The sequence below is a fragment of the Ambystoma mexicanum genome, chromosome 8 (assembly GCF_040938575.1).
Source record: "Ambystoma mexicanum isolate Mex_15411 chromosome 8, UKY_AmexF1_1, whole genome shotgun sequence".
Lineage (NCBI taxonomy): Eukaryota > Metazoa > Chordata > Amphibia > Caudata > Ambystomatidae > Ambystoma > Ambystoma mexicanum.
This window is the reverse complement of record NC_090929.1, coordinates 1,299,320,601-1,299,337,121: the sequence shown is the minus strand read 5'-3', so window position 1 is coordinate 1,299,337,121 and position 16,521 is coordinate 1,299,320,601. Positions and strand designations below refer to the sequence as shown.

At 45.5% G+C, this 16,521-nt stretch overlaps 1 protein-coding gene across 2 annotated transcripts in view; it reads left to right on the top strand.

Moving 5' to 3' along the window:
* The window catches only part of INPP5A (inositol polyphosphate-5-phosphatase A), a 3,154,590-nt gene that overhangs the window by 3,020,906 nt on the left and 117,163 nt on the right, over positions 1 to 16,521 (top strand). For both annotated transcript variants that reach the window (XM_069611412.1, XM_069611413.1), the window contains exon 13: positions 963 to 1,074. In XM_069611412.1, coding sequence (XP_069467513.1) covers positions 963 to 1,074 — 112 coding nt within the window. The remainder of the gene's footprint in view (positions 1 to 962; positions 1,075 to 16,521) is intronic.

Here is a 16,521-nt window from a genome sequence, read left to right as displayed (position 1 = left end):
GTGGAAACGGTTGGTCAGTTTGCTGGTATCCTGCCGGAATCACTGGCGGGATACGGCTAACTGGTAATGAGAGCCTGTGACTTGAAATGCCTCTTGGCCCCGCAGCTGCAGAAGTAACGACCAACTCGTCCAGTAATTTATCCTTTCGCTGAAATGTGAAAGAAGTTGTGAAATCGAGTACAGATTAATTTATTGCACAATTATGTGTCATCTTTATTGTTCCACTACTGTACTATTCTAACATCGTGTGTTTGGATTATACACGCCCCTAACCCCTCATGCCCTTTGGTCCATATTACATGAACTCTGCACCAGTGGAGTACAATTGTTCACTGCCCTTTGCACCAGGACACACATTCCCCAATGTAAATATGCATTTTTGGAGCGGGCAATTTTTGCAACAAAGCAAATGACAGTGTGACATTTCACTGCACCACTGCAAAGTGCATGTAACACATGCCTGGATTAAGCAGTTGCCAAATGTTTCGAATAATTTGAATATTTAAAAAATGAATTGCCCAGCTGCCTTTAATAGGGCGAGTCTGGGATTTGTGATTGCGGTGCTAGTCAGTATTAAACCAGCCTGTTAGCAGCCATCAGTTAACGCAGTACATTTCGCGTTCTGCCACGTGGATTACTGACTCTCCTTTGCCATCAATAGCAGTCGATGGTTCAGCTGTTCCAGTGCTAAAACAATAGCGACATGGTGCTAAAGATGCCTGCTACACTTACACGCGGACATGTATTGCAACCGAGCCCGAGCAATGCGCGCTCGCGTCCCAGCTCACGCGAACGGGGTCTGGTGCACGTTGACGTGATTTCAGCATTCATTTGTAATTGCCCTTTATAAGTCCAGATGAAAGCAAAGACGTTTCATGAAAAATGAACCCCTGGAAATGAGAGGGAGCACGGGGATTATGTTTGATGTATTTCCCACAGTTTTTTGTTCTTCTTTTTTCTAGTTACCCCTACAGTGAAGACAGCAGCCAAGGAAAGCAGTACATGAATACGAGGTGTCCAGCCTGGTGTGACCGAATCGTGATGTCCCACTCGGCAAAAGAGCTCCTCCTGAAAGTAAGCAGCCTCTGCGCGCGCTTTTCCTTTCTCTTTCGCATTTGTTTGTTGCAAGTTGAGAACTGTTATTGGACCTACAAAAGATGCAAGTGTCTTAACCTTCGAGGAAACGTAGATTCGCACTTTGAATGCAGTAATTCATACGCATTTGTTTCAAATGCACAATTTCCGCAGTAGAAAAAGGTACCATGATAATCAGCTATGGCCTTTCTAAAATGGCGTATTTTATCCTTCTTGCCGTAGCCTTAATCTAATGCGTTGCAGCCGTGTCCGCATAGAAACAAATATAGATTGAAGACGCTAGTCAGTTCAAACCTGAAAGGCGAGTGACTGACAGTAAAAACAAAGTATTATGCAATATCATTGTAATAGAACACAGTTTTCGAAACAAAGCAGCTGTGCTTCATTTTACAGATTTACGTGACAGACACGACAAACAATGTTTTAAAGAGGTGGACTTTGCCACTGGCACAGTGATCTGCATACATACGTATGGCTTGAAATCTGTAGCTAGCTGATACCATGTTACATTTGTATACATAGCATTACATGTCCCCATTTTGACTTAGAAATGAGTGCAATTTGAAACACAGTTCTCCAGTAAATTAAGCTTTCCTTAAAAGATTTTTTGCAAAAGTGAGCAATGTGCATGGGCCTGATTCATGGAATTCTTTGCACGGTGCAAAGTGCCTTTGCACTGCTGAAAAGTGACCTTGCACTGCCGACACAAACCCTGATTCATGGAACTGTGCAAAGTGTCTTTTTGCCGTGCAAAGTCACTTTGCAATGCAAAAATACACTTTGCACTGCTCAACCTTGATTCATGGAGCACTGTTCCATGAATCGGGGTGTTCGTTGGCAGTGCAAAGTCACTTTGCACCACGCAAAATATCCCATGAATCACGCCCTATACTGTGTGAACATACCCTGAGAGCTATGGAATGCTGTGCAAAATTTCAAGGAACAGGATGGATGTTTACAATGGATATGGAGCTGTAGAAGAACTAGGGACAGAGGTACCTAAATTGCAGCTAGGAATTCCCTGAGGAAAAGGGTTTTAAATTCTTTCCTGGATTACAGCAGTATGGGAGTAGTGCTGATTGCGACCCGAAATGTGTTCCAGTATGCAGGGGCATATCAGGAGAAGAACTGTTTCCTGGTCATTTCCCTGTGGACCAGCTTAGTTTCCAGCTTAGCAATGGTCTGGTCCCTAAAGGAATGTGTTGTAACTGTTTATTGAGAGGCCACCCTCAACACGGAGTTTCTTCCCCCACCCCAATCAAGGTGTCATTCAACAAACTGTTTAATGTCAGTTCACAGTTCAGCCCTATCTCCAATTCATCTCATACCCCTTGGATCCTCCCCACTGAGCTACCAATGAGCCAGGAACCAGGCCGGTGTACAGGAAATATATTTGTATTTTTTCAAATGATAGGTAATGGAGATTGCACTAAACTACACACTCCACATTCTTTGTGGCTCACAATTAAACTTCTTGTTACATAAATATATAACACAAACTGGTTGGGAAAAACACAAATCACAATAGAGTTTCAGGGGGTTGAGGAGTTATGGTGTCGGGACTGCCGGTCCTCTGCGCACCTCCTGTTAGTGTTAGTAGTTAGTTAGCCTGCCGCCTGGCACATGGTTTGACTTGGGAGCCACTCCTAGGTTCCCGGTTGGTTTGGTACTTGGTGGGGTGACAAACCTTTGTTAGTTGTGGGCTCTGGCTGGGTTTGGTAGTCCAATTGTTAGAAAGATCTGATAGTAAAGGTCCAGTTCTTGAGTCATGTGAGTTGTGGTTTTATTTGTGTTTCAACAACATAGATAATATCTTTTTTCGTGCCAAGTTGGTGAAACAAAAAACATCCAACGCATGTTTCAACTGAAGTCTTTCTCAAGGCAAAAATCAGGTGGCAGCAGACTCGTGGTAGAGCTGGTGGCTGGTGGCCCAGGTGGGGGTACCAGTTAGGGCTGGTTAGCCTGGTCTGATGCCGGGATCGGCGCTGCGTTGTGGCTGGGTCAGACCTGGGCCACCAGCCACCAGCACTACCATGAGTCTGCTGCCACCTGATTTTTGCTTTGATAAAGACTTCGGTTGAAACGCACGTCGGCTGTTTTTTGTTTCACAAACTTGGCACAAAAAAAGATATTATCTATGTTGTTTAAACACAAATAAAACCACAACTCACATGACTCAAGGACTGGACTTTTACTATCAGAAATTTCAAACAATTGGACTACCAAACCCAGCCAGTGCCCACTACTAACAAAGGCTTGTCACCCCACCAAGTACACAAATCACAATACTTTACTTTCTGCAGATTTCACTTCAAGAAATAATCAACACTGGTCAATGAACAAAGTCAATTAACAGATGCAATTGAACTGGATGGACCTCAGCCTGTCCATAAGACTGGGGGTCTCCAAACAGCCCTTTAAGATGAGCAGCAGCACCCTCGAGATAAATGGGGATGCAGATTCATACTCTTGCACTAAATAATAATGACAACTCAATAGTTTGGCAAAGGGAGTCCGTTTAATGACAAGTACAAAAAACAGGGAGTTCAATGAACATCTGCAACCACTCGATCTTCCTTCTCGTTAAAACTCCACTTAATTTCAGAAAAAACACAATATTTATATCAAAAACTCATCATCAGTGATGCATAATCTTAAAAACCTAACATGCAAGGTGAATGGTTTTAGGAAGGTAACTTTAACATAGATACTATAACTGTATGTGGTAACGGGTAGAGGGGATTGGATAATCAATGTCAGGTTGGGCAACTAAGCCCTTCCTTCAAAATGGCCACTATAAACGTCACTAAAAGTACGACGTCTCATTGGTTCTACTTACTATAGGACCCTAGATTACATGGTCCACTATGATTGGGTTGGCATCAACCCCACTCATACTTTTGCACTCGCGTCTAGCAGCTTGCAGATCAACCAGCCAGGTGCAGGGAGTTTGTCTGCACCCCAGATTTCCTCCAATTATGTTACAATCAATCATCACCTCAGTGGTCATGTGTCAATTACTTCTCTGTAGTTTGCCTCGAGTCTGCTTCTTGGTCTGAGAAAGTTAAGGAGTATGGGTATGTCAGGGATCCATGCGTAGGTGTGAAAGTCTCATCCCTTCCTGCCTGCCTTGCCACGTGATTAGGACATCATGAAATCGACCTTTTCTTCATGCAATTTCGTGTATTTGATTTAATTCTGCCAGTCTTCGACCATCTGTGGCTTATATTGACCTTTCTGAACAGGATACTCTGTTCTTTTCTCTTTAATTGTATCCACTGTTGGCCTATTCCAGCCCGATATGACCTTGGCTTCTTGGCATGGTTAACTTCAGCTGGGTTTCTCTCTGTCTTAATTCTCGATTTGTTTGCTGCAACTCTCTCCTCTTGAGACCTTTATTAACCTCTGTTCAATTCTGATCATGTGCGTACTGGATTTTCACTCATTTATAAAGTGCTTTTGAGGTATATATATGTATAGTTGGCGCTTGCTGCAATCTATTTTACTACTAAGCATAAGCAAGCTTCATGATTTCTTTGCTTCTTGCAGTTTCCTGCATCTGTACACGTTTAAACTAACTGAATATGTTCATTGTGAATATGGCATACATTTCTTCATCTTGACATCAACAGTTTCACCTTAGGCTCAAGATGTCACTTATCCATGGTATTTTGTCTCCTTGTCCGTAGTCTCAGGTCATTATATCTTCTATATGTACGTCAGTCCGATTTCTTATGACGTCACCATTCATCTTCCTTTAGTATCTTCTTGGCTTCTTCGGGTATTACATTCTGATAACCGTCATTTTGTCTTGCTTGTACATATGGTTTTCTCAATGGGTACTTTACTGTCCAGGTTTTCTTAGGTGTCGGTACTTCAGTAGGTGCTGTTATTCTGATAGGCACTGGGCAGAGCCCAACTGCTGCTCTCTGCTGGTTTATCTGTTCTCCATATGTCACATATTTTAGCATGAACGTACCTGGTACTTCGAAGCGGGCGGCTGGAGTGTGGATGGAGCTTGGCACTTCCTCTTCATCGACCACTCTCACTTCTTTCTTTGCATTCACCTTTCTGTCATCCTCTGGATCTAGACATCTAGGTCTGCAGAAATGTTCCTTTGCGGTCCATATCTTTATGACTCCCTTCAAACATTCTGCTGTTCTTACATGTTCATCTTTGTTCCATGTCATTAGTTGACGTTCACCACTTGGATTGTAATAGATCCATTTTCCCACGTATTTTCTATGTCTCTTCGGATACCGAAACTTTGTTCCTTCTGCTGCATAAATGTTGGCCTTCACAAAGTCTCTTATCTCTTCATCAGTCCGGTCTTTGGACTTCCATCCTGACTCGACATCAATCATGATTTTCATCCCTACGGCCTTTTTCGCAGTTTTCTGGCACTGAGAGATTATTAACTTGATTATACAGAATCCAAGCAATATCATCACCAGCAGGGCTCCTAGGCACTTGAATGCGTCTGCCATCCTTTGTGGAACCCATGAAAACAGTGATCCCAACCAACTGTCATCGTCGACTTTGTCAACTTCATCTATCATCTGATTCTGTAGGCTTGTCAGCATACCTATGGCTTCTGTTAAGGTTCGATTTTCGTCATCGTGAGATGGTATAAACATGCAACATGATTCTCCGATTTTTGCACAAACGCCTCCATCTGTAGCTGTGATCATGTCAAGGACATATCTGTTCTGGAGCATCATTAGTCGAATGGCTCTTAACTCTTCCTTGATTGCATTAAATCCGTTTATGGCTGTGTTGATGGTCTGCAGCAACTCCCATCTGGTTATCTGCAACCATTTAGTATTTACTCCAACCTGAACTCTTGGCATCAAGATCAAGGTAAATACTGAAGAAGTCTGACTGAACAGTCTATGCTCATATGGGATAGCATCAAAAGCTTCTATGGATTTTGCAGAGAAATAATGTTCCCTCTTCGTTCTCTTCATAAGCTCCATAGATGTCTACTTTCTTAGGTGAGCATCTGCTTTCAGGAAACTGTCAATATTCCGATCACTTTTTGGAATCACCAACGCTGGAACATGGATTTTGACACCAATGTGCATATACCTCCCCAATTCTTCGGCAATCTCATGTATGCTTTGGATCCACATACCCAATAATGATCCAGGATCACTGCAGTACCATATACCATTCCTGGAATGTCAAAGACTCGACCACAATTCTGATTCCCTCCCAATTTTCTGTATCGGAGATTGGGAATCTGTAGAGAACATTTTACAATTAACAATGGGTGGAATTGGGAAGTCCCTTTTCTCCTCTGATTCTTTGCTGTCCCCCTTTTCCTGGGGGCAGTTCTCAGAACCTGTTTGGAAGAAGGACACCTCGGTTTCTATTCTATCTCTCACATTTTGGGGATTTAATAGTTTCTTGTTTTGGGTCGGTCTCCATACTTACTCTGTCCCACTCAGGGTCTTTTGGGACCCATTTTTCTTTTGGAGGGATCCCCTCATTTCTGAAAGAGAAGGTATGTTTATCTGAGTCCTCCAGGGACCCTTCTCTTTCAAAGGGGATAATCTTGCACTCTTCCACAAAGTGAGCTCTTTTTTGGCCTCCCCTACCTACTCTTTGCTCTTTGGGTTCTAACATTTCGGGGGTAGATGAGTCACTTTCAGGCTGAGAGGTTTATAGGGGTTCTGTGTGGGTGAGAAAGGAAGCTTTCTATAGGGTTTGGCATCTCCTCTCCACCGGGTTCCCCTCCTCAGGAACCTGTGGTTTGTCAGATGTTTCCTAAAATCATTTCCCCCTTGGGGAATCAGCCCCGGGTGTCGGGGCATTCTGGGAAGCAGGGTTATGTTGAGGGTCAGACTTAGCCCTCAGCATGCTCCTCAGGTCGTCAGTCAGTTGCTGGACCTGTCGCTCCAGCTACAAGACCTTTTCTGGGTTGTAGTGAGGTCTTCAGTCATTCCTCTGCTGCTCCCAAAACTGGTAACTCTCCCTTCACCTGGAGTAGCTTGGGTACTGGAAATTCCCCTGATAATTTTCCATCCTGAATTGAGGGATCTGTTGTCCTAGAATCTGGGGGAGAGAGGAGTATTATTTTGGAAGTTCTGGTTTGGGGGCTATCTGGAGAAAAACTTCACACTGGGAAGTGGAGTGATACTACTCTCCTGAGGGAAGTTTGGAGGGAAGTTTCCCGGGGGGAGTACTTACCTGATTGGTTCACCTTCCTTGGGTTGGAGGAGTGTATACATACCCCAGGATTGGTTTGGTACCCTTTTACCTAGGGCTTACATGGGTTACAGGATTAGAGGGGTCCTTGGTCTGAGATTGTGCCGGACTACCCTTTGATTGGGCTGAGTCCCAGGGTCTCCTGTGCCTTTCATTCTGCTTGTTAGCAGAAGGAGTATTTTTAGGCCTCCCATCTCCAGATCCAATGGAGGGGTAGTGTTTACCTCTGCCACCTTCGCAGCAGCAAGGGTGTTAGATGGTTTGGGGTTTTGGGGGGTGCTTTTACTCTCAGTGGGCTTCTGGACCTCATGGATCCGGGTGGCCTATTCAATCACCCAACCCAGGCGACTGCGCTAATGAAAGCCACGCACCAACTGAGTCATTATGTTCTTGGGGAGTGCATGGAAATATGTAGTCATGAACTCCCTACTATTTGTTTTCACCCGCCGGGAAGTCTGAGCAAATGCCCGCTTTAACTCCTGCACAAACTCCCTAGGTGCTTGCTCCTCCCCACATTGCAAATTATTTGCAGCCTTACGGGCCTCTTTGGGGTTCCTATTTGTGGAAAAATGTTTCAAAATGGCAGCCTTTTAGGTGGACCATTTACAATGATTCTGGTCCTTCAGTCGCAAAAAGAAACTGGAGTACTCAGGAGAGAATGTCCATTTCACAAACTCCATGCAATTTACATCATTTTTTTATTCCAAATGAGGATATCATTTGTTCATACAATTTTCGATGGTGCTACACTGAATATTTAGCATTTTAATGGTATGGCATTGATCTGTCTAATTGGGTCTTTGACAAAACCTGTTCTCTGTCCCCCTGTTTTTCTTTTCTCTACACCCGAGTCCATTCACCTTCTGACTCAGAGCTGCTATTGGCACTCCAATCCCTATCTTCTGGGCGCTCTCTATCTCTATGAGACTGGGAATACCTCCAAGAACCACAGGGTCTGGACTCTGCTTGCCTGTTCTGCCATGAATTCTCAGGGACATTTCCCTGGTAGGAGCCTTTGGTACAGGACAATACTCAGTCTCTTCCTCAGGCTGACTCAACTGTGTGGTCTCCCCCCTTCCAGATGACCTGGGGAAATTCACCCCTTCCCTTGAATTTAAGGAGGCTTTTAATATGCCCCCCCCTTGGCTTAAGCTTGGAATGTTCTCCTCCAGCGACGCGTGCTAGGTGGTCTCTGAAATCTCATTTCTTTAAGTCTAACTCCTTCATTTTCTCATTAAGGGAGTTTTCATGGTCGGAAGTACTCACTGGATTATTCTTAACTTCCCAGTACACACTGTCAAGGCCACAATCCCTTCTGTATGGTAGAGGTGAGTACTCCTCAATCTCAGATAAGGAATGGCCTTCTGGACCAGTTTGGCTAGGCCTGGGTAAGTCTAGGTGCCTTGTGTTTCCTTGGGCTTTGTAGGTGGAAAGCATGAGGTCAGTCACAGTCTGCCCATCAAAGGTTGTGGTTAACTGGCATGAGCTTCCTTATGGGGAGGACATCACCCCTGGATCAGAGGGCCCTTTCTCATACCCTGATTGGTCAGGGTGCCTCAATGCCTGTTTGTAATTTCCAATTTCATTTGTCAAACCCACACACCTGCTTCTCTCTGTCCTTATTTCCTGATGGTGCTTCAGAGAGCTGGCTTTTTAACTCTGACACCAGGGCCTGATTGGCCTCGAGCACTTTACTCTGGGCCACTAATCGATCTTTCAATTCCCAGATTTTATTTAGAGTTGACTCATTTTCGTTTTGTGTGGCCTGCGTTGTGCGCGCAAATTCAAAGCGGTTTGCTTTCAAAATACCAGTCTCTTTCTCTTGCACATTTCTACACTGCACTGCCTGTAGCAGGTCAGTTTCCGCTGGCCTCAGAAGCTCCATGAGTTCTACATTTTCTTGTCTGTTTCTAGTCAGTTCCTAAGAACCTGACAGACTCTTTTCTGCACCCATTTTAAACTGACACACTTCCTGTGCAAGGACACCATTTTCCTGGTTCAAGAGGTCTTTTCCCTTCACCCACCAGTTGAATTTTCTATTGATTTAAACTATGTACCTTCTGATATATCTGATTTATAAGGTCATCCAACAGCCCTTTTTTATAAATATTCTAATCATTTTACCTTATGTTGCAATGTGCTTATATTTTCCACACACTCTTTATGTGCATCTTGCACTGCAGAAAACTGTGTTTCATGCTCTGCACTCTCTTGCTGCTGGGTTTTCAACTCATTTTAGAATTGTTCCATGAGGCTTTCCTGTTTTAACTCGAAATTATGGCTTACTGTTTAAGTTCTTTCTGCGTCTCATTTTGAATCTCAGTGTGACTCTGCGCAGAGGCCTCATTCTTGTGCACTCGCTATTCTACTAACTGCAAGTTGAAGTATAGATAAGGTGTGAGTTGAGCCATCTGACTCAGTTCCTCTTGAGCATTGTGGGTCATACACAATGCCTTTAATGCTTTGTGCCATATCCCACCTTCACACCAAATGTTAATTCCTTCAGATGTAACTTCTTGCATCATTTTAGCTTGCCAGCTCCCTTGATCCGCCTCTATCCACTCACCACAAATGAACAGCTTATTAAGGAAATGTCTCCTGGCAGCATGTAATTCAGTTGCCATTTTTGTAGAATTTCCTTTGTGCAGGGGCTAAAATAACTGTGTTCCCACTTAATTTCCACCCGCAATGTCAATTCAAAATCAATTCTTACTCAATCTTTGTTTTTCACCCATACACCTCTCTGGAACTCTGGGGTCAAGTTGTCGCGGCAGTAGTCTGTCACAATGCACTTGTCATGTGTCAAAAATAGTCAGACAAATCCCGGATCAGCCTCCAATTTGTAAAGGATTATTGAGAGGTCAACCTCAGCATGGGGAGTTCCCTCCCTCCCCAGTCTAGGTGTCACACAACAAACTGTTTAATGTCAGGTCTTTGTTCAGTCCTATTTCCAATTCATCTTATACCCTCGGATCCTTCTCCCTGGGCTACCAATGAACCAAGAACCAGGCCGGTATGCAGGAAATATGTTTGTATTTATTTGGATGATAGGTAATATAGATAACACTAAACTACACACGCCACCTTCTTTGTGGCTTACAATTAAACTTCTTGTTACATAAATAAATCACACAAGCTGGTTGGGAAAAACACAAATCACAATACTTAACTTTCTACAGATTTAATTTCAATAAGTAATCTACACTGGTCAATTAACAAAATCAATGTACAAATGAAATGCTGTGCAATTTCGATTTTCTTGTGTGCTTAGAAGGTTAGCAGTTTGTTTTTCAGACTTACGCAAATGCATATGGCAATGATTATTTCACCTACTCCTTTGCTTTAAAATGAAAACAGGGTGATTTAGCAGTTTATTTTTCATACCCCCCTACTTTGGTCACGGGTGGGGAAGTCGGACAGAAAAATTGGGATGATTTAAGAATTTTGGATTTCAGAACCACCGCACTTAAAGGCCTGTGTTGGGGAAGTTGGACAGTAAAATGCAGATTTTTTTTTAGTTTTAGTTTAGGAACAAAAACACCCCTCTTCCTAAAAGAATTTGGTTTAACAGGAAAATAGGATGACCCATTTAAATCACAGTCTATAGTTTTCAGCACACACTGGGAATGAGCTTTGTTAATTTTGAATTTTAACAGAAATCACCCCATGGTGCTCTGCCAAGGGGAATTAATTGAATTAATATTTTTAGTTAAATAGGCTAAGGAGCTACACAGTTCCCCCGACCCCTCTAACCCATTATAAAGGGAAAGTATTTAAGGCCAGCATATTCCCCCCACCTTTTGGTTTCAAAGGGCTCAAACTTTAGGCAAAAAGTAGATATATGGCAAAATGTTGTGGTTTACTAGTAACTGCCATAATGTATATATTTTCTGATTTAGGTAATCATGGGGAATTAAATAAATGACAGCCAAGTGTACATGCAATTTACCCTCTACATACCTAATTTTCCCCACCACCAGCACACCAATTCTCAAATTCGGGACATGTTCACAGCAGCCAGAAACATATTTTAGCTTGACATTACATTTCGCTAAATCAAAGGTGGACACGTTTTATTTTTAAAAAATCGCCTTGCAATGATCTAAAAAATAAAACATACAGTTATGCAGTGAGACTTGTGGTTGCTGAGAAAATGCATCAATTGTAATACTTAATTTAAACTAATAGGACATCTGCACATTATGCAAATGTGAACTCGCCTTCCTCCAGGCAATTTTCCATTCCTGGCCAGCATGTGAGCAGAGCTTCCTGGACTGTGATTGTATTAGACTCTTTGTTGTTTAAAGTTGGTGTGCCACTACACAGAGATCTCCCAGTGCAGATAATGAGCTAGACCGGACGTGTGATGTCACGAGGACCTGCTGCTATCTGGCACCCTGCCCCGTTATCTAAAGTGGACCACCATTTCGATCTGAAAAACGTATTTTCTTTCATTTTGTTTAGAGTTCAGATTCTCTTGTTTTTAGCCCCTACCCACATTCCAGTCACACACTGGCTAGGGCAATTTCTCCTGCACAGAACCGAGCCTTCAGGGACAACAGGTCTGGGGAGAGTTTGTTTTCAACACCCTTCTGGCAAGCCACACTTAATTGCAGTTGTAAACAGTTGGGGTGCTCAAACCAGGCTTACAGTGGGGGAAGCCATTTGCGAATTCTGGCCACAGACCCACTGATTGTTAGTGGCTGGAAGGAACTCACTGTGATGCTGGAAATGCATCAGAGGGACAGGGCCTCTGAATCCTTGTCCTTTACTGCTTTTTATCGTGTGTTCTGTCATGTTTTCTGCCCAGGAGTCCATGTGGGACTCCTGGCAGTGCAGCTCTCTCTTTTGGTTTGGTGAACAGACCCATGGGATACCCTTATGGCACCCATGGGTAGGGGTACAACCCTGTGCCCCTAGTGTATGTTTTTGGGCACCTGTGGGTGGCCCACAGAGCAGGGAATGGGCTGGTGGCAGCCCCATGCTGAATTTGACAGGTGCTCTGGGTGTCCTCCATTTTGGGATACCCAGGCCCTGCCATTGGGATCAGTTGATTCCTGATAGGAAACAAGAGGGCCCCTGTGGCCTCTTGCTTTCTATTGCCTGTTACCTTGTTTTCCCAAAGTCCCAGGAAGCCCCGACTCTGTCCCTTCACCCTGACTGGCTGTTGGGAAGTTCCATATATGGTGTTGTTGTGAAGGCCCAGCTAGACTGACTGGAGTCTTCCCATTGACTGTATGTTGTGGGTACCTCCTGTGGGTGGGACCTGGGTGAATGGAGTGTGTGACCAATATACACTCCTTGTTGTGGTTGTCTGGTTTCTGGCATGAGAGACAAAGACTGAGACAGCCCTGCCCGAAACTGGCCTGAATGCAGCGTGTAGTGTTGAATGGCTGGGTACTTGTCCCAATCCACATTCCTTGTTGTGAGTGTCTGAAAGGGAGGAGTGTGGCCTGAATGCACTGTGTGCCTGATTGGCTGACTGACTGCATGAATGCCCTTCTGTATGATTGGCTGCTGAGTGTGTGCCAGCAGTGTGGATGAGAGACAGAATAGTATATCTGGGGACCTCTCACCACTGGTAATTGTTCAGAAGCGTTCAGAAGCTGAGTCTCCACTCTAAGAGTAACTGGAACTGCTGATCCTCGACGTCCAGCTGGAAGAAGAAGACTTGCTGTTGCATTTGCTTCGACCGATCTGAAGGCTGCCGAAATCGTCGAAGACTGACCCGAGAGAGGACCTGGTAAGGCGCCCTCTTCCCGTGCTCCGAGGGACCATCGAGCACCGCTCCATCTTCGCCGAAGCGCCCTGGAAGACAGACCCTCGAAAGGCTGCCGACCCGAGACGGGACCGCCGAGGAGATCGAAGTGAAGCACCCGGACATCGCCGCCGTCGAAGTCCATTGCCGTCGACCAGGGTTCGCAGGTTTGTATAACCGCTGGAGGCCCGTCGAAGTTGTGTTGCCCAGCCGCGGGAACCACTTGACACTGTGCCGCCGACGACCGGAGCCGTCCGCTCCTTTGCCTAAGAACATTCGAATCGAAGGACTCCCTCGTCCGCACCGTCGACCGCTTTATCCTGCCTGAGAAAGTCGAGGACGACCAACGCGCCGAGGAGAAACCTGCCGGTGGGTTTCCCGTCACACGAAGACCACAAAGACTCGAACGACTAGACGCCCTTGCTGGGCCTCCGTCTCCACAATCTTTGCGGTCCAGAACTATTGTCACCGAGGTGCCCCGCACGCCTCTGCCTTGCAGGACGCCGACGAGCACCGCTCGGACGAAGCTGCCGCCTCATCGACGCCGTTCTACCCTGTTTGTCGACGGACGTTCGACGCCCCGTGTCTCCCGCTTGAAAGGGAAGGCATTCAAGAAGGGCCGTCGATTCCCTGTCGCCGAACACCGAGTTCCTCGACGCTTCTCGACGCCACTCGACGATCCGAGACTCCCGCTTGAAAGGGGGTCGCTCAAGAAGGATCTGTCGACGCCTCTTCGAAGAACTCGACTCCACCAGGTACATTGGGGGGGTAAAAACATTATAGGAGGGAATAAGACTTGCAGAACAATACATGGACTGGGCTTGTGCTATATCTTTATTTTACAGGTTGCCCAGGTGGGGGGGATCTCCACACAGAACTGTGTCTAGTGGTGGGGGCCAGTATTCTGCCTATTGCTCAACCATCTTATTTTCTCTCCTCTCTCTATTGCTGGTTTCACTCTATTGGTCTGTGTGACATTGTTACAGTATTGTTGATGCACTTTAATGAGATCTAATACCAAGGGTGGTACCACTTTAGAATTGTATATATTTGCCATTGTTGATTTTCCTAAGTACAAAGTGAGTTATCATGATAAGTGTACATAACCTTGAATATTGATTATATAAAGACTGTGTTCTAACCAATACAGTGTGTGGACATTCCTTTGTGGGGGCTTGGGGACTACACTGTACTTAAGAACCAGCCTGCATCACCTCCTGAGAAGCTAGGCCTTGATTGCTCATCCATTGCTACAGTAATAGAGAATCTTGGCTGGGGTCTTCTGTGCCTCTCTTCTACCATATAGAGAGCAGAAGTACAGACACCCCCCACCGGTCTTCTCTTCACACTGGTGGCAGCGGTGGGATGCTTATGGTTTTAAGAATCAGTGTATAACCGTGCCACTTACAAAGGATATCCGCACTTTATTAAATTAAGGTTTAGTTGTGTACAAGATAACTGCATTACAAACAATGGAGTCTATTGCAAATGGCAAATTGACTCGGATGTGCTTGGAGGCTCTCCAGAGTGCTTGTGAAGCCAGGGAGTTAGACTTTGTGGATAAGTCTAGGGCTGAGCTGATAGCTGCCCTGGTGGACTACCAGACTGATGGTGAAACTCTTGATGAGGGGGGGAATGCAACCAATGAGGACTCTGCCCCTGGGGTTTCTGCTGAATCTGTTTCTGGGAATGCCGCCATTCCTGCTGCCTCTGTTCCAAACCCCAGCAATTCCTTGGAGCTTGAGTTATTAAGGATGAAATTGGCCTTTGAATACCGCAAGTTGGAAATAGATGCTGAACTTAAGAACGAGGAGTTGGCTCAACAAGTGGAGCTCAAGAATAGGGACCTTGAACTCAAGAGCCAGGACACTGAATGTCAGAGAATCCAGCTAGAGAAAGCTAGAGTGGAGACTTCAGCTAAAACCAGTGAGAGTGTCAGGTCCCCAGCCACCAAGTTTATGAAAGATTTGGTTGGTGTATTTGTGGAGGGTTCAGATATCCTCCAATGGATTGAAGCATTTGAAATGGCTTGTGCGATTCATGATGTTGATAAAAGAGATTGGGCTAAGTGTTTATTAAGCAGAGTGCCTCAAACTGGATATGACTGTATTCTGAAGCTGAGTGTGGAAGAAAGGGGTCAGTATGAGTGTATGAAGTCTGCTTTGATTGCCAAGTTTGGCAAGACACCTACCCAATACCTTAGAAGGTTCAGGGATTTTAAGAAAAGAGAGAATGTGTCTTGGGTTGACTGGGTGAGTGCTGCGCACATGAACATGATGGGGTGGATCGATGGATACAAGGTTAAGACTTTTGTTGAATTGTCCCACCTCTTGTTTTTTGAGCATTTTTCTGAAGCCTGTTCACCAGAGCTGCGTCAGTATGTGGCTGACCAGAACATTTTGGACCCCTTTAAGCTGGCTAGGTTGGCTGACAAGTGGGTCTCCCACCGGGTGTCCCCTAAGGACTCCAGTGGGAAGGACAAGGACAAAGAAAAGGGGGCCTCTCAGAAAGCTGAGGAGTCCCACAAGCAGTCACAGTCGGGTAAACCTAAACCTTCCTCTCCCAAGACCCAAAAATCTAGTGGGGATAAGTCATCTGTGGGTGGGAATAAGAGTAGTGGTCCACCTGCTGCAAAGCAGGCTCCCAGTGGTTCCAGTACCGTACCCCGCACTCCTGGCGCTTGTTGGGACTGTGGGGCTCTGGATCACAAAAGGGGTGACTCCAAGTGTAAAGGTAAGGCACTTGGAGTACAGGCTGTCAGCCTGACCTACCCTTACCCCGTGTCTGAGGTGGAGGCCACTGTCCTCCCCTCCTCTACCGGGATCACATTTGGTGCTCCGGTAGAGATTTCCTTAGTGTCCCTTGGGGCCTGGGACCAGTATGCAGAAGTACTGGCAACTATCCCACAGAACACCCGTAGGTTTTTGAGAAGTGTCCTCTTGAATGGCCAGCCTTCTACTGGTTTGAGAGACACTGGGGCAAGCATGACAGTGGTGGACAGGACCCTGCTCAAGCCAGAGGACTATGTAGGTGCTCCTCTGCGAACCACCAGGTTAGCTGGTGGGCCTCCCAAATTATCACCTGTAGCCTTAGTCACACTCATGATTGGAGACAAGACAGCAAAGCTTCCTGTCCTGGTTCAGGACAATGTCCCTGCTAACATTCTGTTAGGAAATGATCTAGTAGAGTTGGGGTTGATCTCGGATGGTCTTCCCATGACTGCTGCTGCAGTCACTAGGTCACAGGTGACATCGGGACTGGCTGTGGGTCAGGTACCCGAGCCAAAGGCGAGGCCCAAGGCAAGACGAAGGAAGACCAAGAAGGCCACCTCTGTGGAGGGAACACCTTCTCTTCCTGCTGTTCCGACAGCACCCATTGGGATCCATGCTCCGGACGGGCTGGGTCCAGTGGAAAACCCAAACTCAACTCCTCTGGGAGAAGAGACAGAAGACTCTCCT